The sequence below is a fragment of the Cygnus atratus genome, chromosome 3 (genome assembly GCF_013377495.2).
Source record: "Cygnus atratus isolate AKBS03 ecotype Queensland, Australia chromosome 3, CAtr_DNAZoo_HiC_assembly, whole genome shotgun sequence".
Taxonomy (NCBI): domain Eukaryota; kingdom Metazoa; phylum Chordata; class Aves; order Anseriformes; family Anatidae; genus Cygnus; species Cygnus atratus.
In genome coordinates this window covers 16,365,038-16,372,713 of record NC_066364.1, presented here as the reverse complement: position 1 = coordinate 16,372,713, position 7,676 = coordinate 16,365,038, and the positions used below count along the sequence as shown (strand labels likewise).

Here is a 7,676-nt window from a genome sequence, read left to right as displayed (position 1 = left end):
TCTTACATGCACATACAACAAATAAGAAAAAAATATTAACCTGGTGTGGACTGACATGCCTTCTAAATGTTGAATTACAGAAAGTAAATGGAGTTTCACATTTTTGGAGATTAATTAGTACTTGCAGGATAAACTGGATGGTTTGAATTTGCATAAGCGCAGAATCAAACTTGGATATTACTTTGTTCCTGTCAGGGAAGTATTTACCTGCATGCTTATATCTGCTTGAAATCAAGGGGGCTTGAACACATTTCTAACGGAATCCAGGTTTTCATACTGAGATTAACTGCAGTTCTAAAACTGTGCATGTAGTCATTGCCATTGTCTGTGCTGGATGAACAACAGAAGCTTCAAGAGAAGTCAGTGGTTGTGACCTGTTAACAGCCTGAAGTGCAAATGACCCCGTCACTTTCTCAGACAGTCAGCATGCATCTGCTCCTGTTGATGGTCCTGTAACTCAGCACTAGTGAAACAATGCTCCTGGACAAAATGAAAGAGGATATGGAATCTGTAGCGTGTAGGGAATTTCAAATACAAATGTGATACTCTGAGTTAGCTGGGGTGGTTGTTAGACAGCAAATCATGCTGAAAGAACATATTTTCTCTGGTACATATACTTCCTTTTTTCCTAGCTGGTTAAAGTGGCACCTGATAATCTTTACAGCATTATTTGTGAAGTAGGTATGTGTGTGTCAGCTTTCCACCCTGCACTATATATCTTTGGTTAACCAAGAAAGAGTATGAAGCCTTTTTAAGGTGATAACAGCATTATGTTAAAAAGGAATTCTCTCTTTGGAAGAGGTAAAAATCTTATTTTCAAAATCATGTTTTTTTTTTTTTTTTTTAAATGAGTTTCTGGTACATGCAATGTGGTTTATTTTTAATATATCAGTGGACTAGGTCTCCAAAATTGTCATTTCATATTTCATCTTTCTGGTTTGTGCTGTTTTTTCAAACTGATGCTCACAGCTGCTTCTGTCATGGGGCAGATGGATGTTATCCTGCGGTGAGTGCATCTTCCCCCAAACCACACTCTCCTCCAAAACCTACAGTGGGTTTGTAAGAGGATGTACATCAATTAAAAAGCTTTTTAAAAGGAGGGGAAAGCAGTAAACTGTTAAAATAAAAGTGAAGGGAAGCAGCTGCTCAGGGTTTTGTGCTGGGGGAAAGTTTTGTTCGGCAGGGTTTCAGCCCAGCGAGCCTCGCCTGGCAGGTGAGGATGCAAGGCGGGGGGAGCCTCAGGGCCCTGGCTTCACTCCCATTTCAGTCGTGGGCCCAATACCTTTTTATTTTCTGCCATTTTAATGTATTTTGCTGGAACTTTGAGAGCTGGAGAAGCACGCGTTAGGACAGTTAAACAGCACTAGAGTAGCCTTACGACTGTTGTCTCTGTCCCTGTGGGGGGGGAGTCCTCAGCACCATCTCCCAAGGAAGGATGCTCAGCATCTGACTGTCTGTAGTGCTTTTTTTTTTTTTTTTTTTTTTTAATTCCCGCTCGACACGAGGGGATCTGACTGGGGAGCTTATTAGCAGCAGCCGCTCCTTTTCCTCCTCCTCCTTCTCCTCCTCCTGCTGCTGCTGCTGGCGGACATCCGGTAGCCGCCATGGCGCTGGCAGAGGCGGGTGTCCGCGGGCGGCTGCTGCTCTGGCCCCGCATCGTCCTTTTTGGAGACTCCATCACTGAGGTAGCGGCCCCATGGCGCTCCCCATGTGCTCTCGTTGCCGCTGTGGGGCCGGTGGGGTTCCCTCGTAGACCTGCGGAGCCCTGTCAACATCCCTGCGCCTCCTGCGTGGTATCTGAGGGGCAGCCCCAGCCTTTGCCTCCCCTCAGGTTTTCCGTGGGTGCTGCGCCAGCAGGCTTCCCTCGAGGCCTGGTGTTGCAGTGGAGCCAAGCGCAGGGCTTTATTTATTACTAGTTTTAAGGAAAAACGAGCACTCAACGGCTGCGGGTGTGTGTTGGGGGGGGGGAGGGGGGGGATGTTGGCGGGGATCAGCCGCCGCTGTCACCTCAGGGGCAGGAGGGAGGCCGTGAGGCGGGAAGGCGAGCCCGCTGAACCCCCAGGGACACCTTTCAGGGGCTGGTATTTTAGGAGATTCAGACCCTTTTTGCAGTGAAGTCCAGGTATTAGAAGCGTCAGGTAAAAGTGTAACTGCTGGTGTTTCACTGGTGTTTTCCAGAGCCTGCTGTTTGTAGCAGCCACTCCTTTGCTGTCCCCCGCCCTCCTCTCCTCAGCCCCATTCCTGCTCCTGTGTGGCTCCAGGCCCGCACCCCCAGGGACACTTTCGGTGTCGGGGTGACCATGCTGGGGTTGTGTAGAAGTTTCCTCTGAGGCAATGCCAGCTGGGGCACTCTGGTGTCCATTCTGGGGCTGAGTTTCTTTTGGGGAACCCTTTTGGGGAGCGCAGGGCCTCTACCTTGTGCCCAGTGCTCTGCATTGTAGCACGGTGAAGCAGATCACGGAGCTGGGCTCATATTTCTGGAAGGAGAGTGGTTCCTTTAAAAGGGAGGTTTGTGTCTAAACCAGCTCACTGTGCCTCTGTAGGCAGGCAAAACACTGTAGCGGGACAGATGGTGCAGCAGTGGGAATAAGCAAAAAGGGAAGGGGATTTTGATCTTTTTTTCCCACTACTAAAAGAGGTAGGTTTCAAACTGCACTTGAGGTAGCACGTAGAGAGAGGATTTGTGAAAGGTGCTCCCCAGAATGAAGTCACAGTGAAAGAATCTTAGAAGAGAACAGGAAAATAAGAAAGAAGATGCTTGCGGTGAGGCTGACCTGCTGAGGAGCGAGTGCTGCTTCTAGTGACAGTCTAACGTGTTCCTTGTGTTTAGTTTTCCTTCCAGGAACACGGCTGGGGAGCATTCCTCGCTGAGAGACTTGTCAGGTAAGAGCTTACATTTTAAAAGTTCTTACTAGCATGCAAAAAGTCATGCAGCTGTTCAAAAAGAAAATTAGTATTCGGTGTGTGTTTATTAACATTTATTTATTTATTTATTGACATGGGAATTTCTTGGTGGTATAATCCCAATACTGGTGGAAATATCCATTGGAGGTTGCTGTAAAGCTTGAGTGGAACAACAACAACAAAAAATCCTATTATTTTTGTCAAAGTTGCTTTTCTGGTTTCATAGTCTAAGTGATAGTTAAATACTGTAGATGCAACCTGTGAGTGCACTTTCAGAACATAAAGTTACAATTCTGCTAAAAACTCCTGTGAAATCTCACTGATTCTGAGATGCAGAGGCAGTTATCCTGACAAAACAGGTCAAAACTTCTCAAGTTTCATTCTGATGGGGTGAGGTGTTCTTTCTGAATGTGTGTCTGTTTCAGAAAATGTGATGTTGTAAATCGTGGGCTCTCGGGGTACAATACCAGGTGGGCTAAAGTGATCCTTCCAAGACTGATCAGTAAAAATTCTGGTGCTGAGAGTACTGTTGCAGTTACTATTTTCTTTGGAGCTAATGACAGCGCTTTGAAAGGTACGGTAACTTTCATTTTTTTCCTGTGGCCTGTTCTCTTAAGACAGTTTTATAGTTTAGCAGAAAAGACAGAAAATTACACAGACTTTTCCTTCTTCTTCTCTGTGAAGTAGCTGTCCGTTTTTCATTGTTACAGTGGATTGATTGTATTTAAACGGTGCACTGCCTTCTCTTTCTCTCTGACCAAGTTTTAACAATAACAGTAAACTTGAAGGTGCTCAAGAATTATTCGTATATCCAACACTTAAAATTGGAGTTGGGCATCTAGCTGATGTTTCAGCCCTTAAAGCAGCCTGATGGATTCTTGGCAGTCGATGAAATGAGGGAAGATAGCATTGGATTCTCTTTAAGATAAGCATAGCAACACGCAGAGCTTAGTCTAATCAGAACGATAAGATCAGTACATAAAGGACTGTCTGTAAAGCCCTTGGGAGTTTCCAAAATTTTCTCTGCATCCAACAGAGTTAAAAAATCTTAGGTTTTGTTTTGGGTGAAGTTTGAGGTGATGATGTGATCTTATAACACTAAGATACAACCTGTAAGAAAAAGCATCTTCAAAAAAAGTTCATTTATTTTTCCCTGTGCCTCACCTGTATTAGTTTAAATAATGCTGTGTTTAAACTCCTGATTTGTCTGGTCTGCATGTTGAGGAACTACATTTTGCCAGCACACCTCCCAAATTAAGCAGGTGAACTGCTTACCAAAAGTGAGAAGTGCCCACCTTTTTATTCTGTATAAAAAGCGCTTTAGTTGTCATGTAATGAATGTGTAAGCAGCTCAGTTTTAAGTCACTAACGCATTTCCTCCAACCCCTGACAGATCTGAACCCTAAGCAACACGTTCCTTTGGAGGAATACGCTGAGAACTTAAAGAGCATGGTGCAGTATCTGAAGTCCATAGACATTGCTGAGGACAGGATTATTCTGATAACGCCGCCCCCTCTTCAGGAGTCAGCTTGGGAAAAGGAGTGCCTTGCCAAAGGTAAAGGAACGATGCGTCTGGGCAGAATTTCTGCTTTTTAGCCCCACAGTTCAAGTCAGCGATCCCAGACTGACAGACCATCAGTTTTGGGTTGGTGCCAGAGTGCGTTCGTGTTCTTTGAGCTGATGGGAAATGACTGCTAACTGGTTCTGCTAAACGTCTTTGGGATGAGCATGTGGAGTAACTACCGACTAATTAATCACATCCTTCTGAAAGTGCTGACTGATCTGCTCATGCATAAAACTGACAGAAGTGGCTGCCCCTCGGGAAGTTAGGTTTTGTCGAGGTGTCCCAGGCAGGCTGCATCATCCTAGCAGCTTCCAGAACACCACAGATACCAGAAGGGACGTTGGCATCGTGTACCTTAGGAAATGTTGTAACAGTCACAGCACACTTCACACCTGTTTGGATAAGCAGCACTATCCCAGGCAGCTTTATTTTAAATTTTAACAGTAACAACAACAAAAACCAAGAGAGAATATCCCATTCTAAGGACAAACCTCATGGTGGACAAACACCCGGTGTGTTACTTGGTTTACACCTGTCTGCGTAAATGGAAGAGAGTGAAGTAAGTTTTTCTCCATATTTATAGTTTTTAATTTAGAATGTTGTTATACAACATAACCACACTTCCCTGTTATCAAGAAAACATCCCTGGCATTATGTTTTTGCCTGACTTTTTCCGTTTGAGGGCTTTGCTGCGTGTCAGTGATCACTGTGTGACACAGCCTCTGGAGTGCAGGGACTGCCAGTCTCATCAGCAGGGCAGATTTTACATTGCAGTTGCAAAATAAAAGAAAGTCCTAGCGTAATACAAGTTGCATAAGACTCTTCTCGACTCACACCAGCTCCAGAAGTTTCCTTTCTGTTTCCATGCTCCTTTTTTGGTAGCTACTGAGTAATGGTAGGCTGGGCAGGATTGGCAAGGCAGAGAAAAGGATAAACGAACTGGGGAGATGCTGCGTTTTGCTGGGGAGATGCTGTGTTCTGCTGTTTCCAAGCTGGCCTTGACTATGAAACAACTTTGTTTTGATTTTCAATTTAATTTTTTGAAGAAAAAATGCATTAAGTACCAGATGCTTTTTTCAAGTTCTGCAGTCCCCTGCCGTCAGGAACTTTCCGCTGAAGATTGCTGAACCTTTCCTTTGTGTCTGGCAGGGGACAAACTAAATCGCCGCAATGCCACCACGGGGGAGTACGCCCAGGCCTGTGTGCAGGTAGCCAGGGACTGCGGGACTGACGTGCTTGACCTGTGGACACTGATGCAAAAAAATCAGGTACGGTGTCAGGGGAGAGGCTTTGAAACTCAAATCGCTGAAATGATGCCGAATATACCCAAATCCCGTCTGGGAGAAGTGACAAAATATTCCAGCAAGGTAAAACATGCCTTAATACAAGCTGGCCGTTAGCTGTGGTTAGCCAATGGTTAGCTAAATCATACGATCACTTCTGGATGAATGGCAGTGACTTCGGCTGGCGAAGCATTCTCTTAATATTTAAATACAAAGGGCAAAAGCAAAAACGAACAGTATACGTACCAGCTGGTTTTGAAGAACTTAAAAGTTTGTCAAGACTTTCTATTATTTGCAACTGGCAAAGATACTAACACATGGTTTTAACCTCCCCTGTAGGATTTCTCTTCCTATTTGTCTGACGGGCTTCACCTGTCAGCCGAAGGAAACAGCTTTCTAGCGGCGCAGCTTTGGAAACGCCTGGAAAAAAACCTGTCTGCCCTGCCCTCGTTGCTTCCTTACTGGCGGGAGGTGGACCACCTGCACCCCGAGGCCAGTCTGCTGTGAGGACGGGATGCAGGAGCGAGCCGAAGGAGCCAAGCCTGCCCGACAGAGCAAGCCTGCTGACGGACAGCCGGTACCCGCAGCGTGCTGCAAATGTAAGAATAAAGATGAGACCAGGGGGTGGTTTGTCTGCACGCATCCCGTGCCAACAGGTTGGCAAGTTCTGGTGATAAACTCTGTAGGAGAGCTGGAGGAAAACCGCTCTGAGCTGCCTTGTGACTGCAGGAAAGAGGCTGCCTTAAGGGTTGCCTGCCCTAGCTACAGGGCGAGCCATGCAGGCTATCACTTTTAAACATCTAGATGCTGATATGTAGCAGCTGCAATTATATTTTCTTTTGTCAAGAACAATTCCTGCCTGCTGTGTTTGGCTGCAATGGAGCAGTAAAAGCAGTTATCTGCGCGCTGGCAAGGCTTTTGGCAGTGATAGCTCATAGTTTGGGGGGGTGTGTGGGGGGCTGAGTTTAGGCGGGGCACCAGCAGTAGCTTCTTTACGCCTGCTTCTTGCACGGAGCCCGGGTGTTCAAAGCAGGGCAGCGCTTGCAGTCCTGGCATCACTCTGGTGATGCACGTGCTCCCTTTGAGACACTTGGATCACGAAGTAACTGTCAAAAAAGGGTTTGCTTCTCTGCTGAAAAAGCTCCCTCGTAACACACTTTGCTGTCAAGTCGTGTTTCAGGTGAGCTTTGGTCATAATCAGTAATTTAACGACTGATGTAAGCGGAGCATACCGCTTTGAGCCAAGAGAACACAAGCAGACTACAACCCTATCTTTACACACTAAAAAAATAAATAAAAAACTGCCTGAAACCTGGATCAAATTGAACAAGCAGTTTGGGAAATAATTAGCAGGATGTGAAATAATCAGCCAACCATATAGCGGAAAAAAATGGGAGTACTACTGGAACGTGGATTAAAGAGAAATAAATAGCGCGTCACTGTGAAGAAATAAATTCCTCTGGGCTGTGTTAGCAGTTCCATGGGAGCACCACCGGTTAGGCCACTCGGAGGCCTGGAGTGATACATCATGTGGGGGGCGAGACCGAGGAGGGAGCACGGACAGTGCCTGCTTTGCTCAGCACCAAGAGCTTGCCTCAGCTTTGTTAAAGAACTGACGCGTTGGCCAGGACCTGCCATCTACTGTGCAACAGCGTTATGAATTGGCTTGCAGCTGGTTATTTTTCATGCTTCTGGAGCCAGCCCAGAAGCAAGTTGGCTCTATTTGTAAACGTTTATGAAGATTAAACCGGACTGTCTGCTCTGTAATGATTTCCTGCAATAAAGGCTGGCTAAAGAGGAGAAGGGCTCCCTGTGGAAGCTGTCATCTTGCTTTAGCTGTAAAGAAGAAACGGCGCAAGTACCTCGTTCGGAGTTCCTGAAACCCTGATCAGACGAGGGGATGGATCACAGGATTTCAGAGATGG

General features: G+C 46.0%; 1 protein-coding gene across 1 annotated transcript; it reads left to right on the top strand.

Annotated features, from left to right (window-relative positions):
- Positions 1-1,518: 1,518 nt before the first annotated feature.
- IAH1 (isoamyl acetate hydrolyzing esterase 1 (putative)) lies at positions 1,519-6,393 on the top strand. The gene is made up of 6 exons (XM_035542988.2): positions 1,519-1,685; positions 2,831-2,883; positions 3,330-3,478; positions 4,298-4,459; positions 5,618-5,736; positions 6,091-6,393. The coding sequence occupies exons 1-6, from the start codon at positions 1,605-1,607 to the stop codon at positions 6,256-6,258; spliced, it is 732 nt and encodes a 243-aa protein (XP_035398881.1). The 5' UTR covers positions 1,519-1,604; the 3' UTR covers positions 6,259-6,393.
- The last annotated feature ends 1,283 nt before the right edge of the window (positions 6,394-7,676 follow it).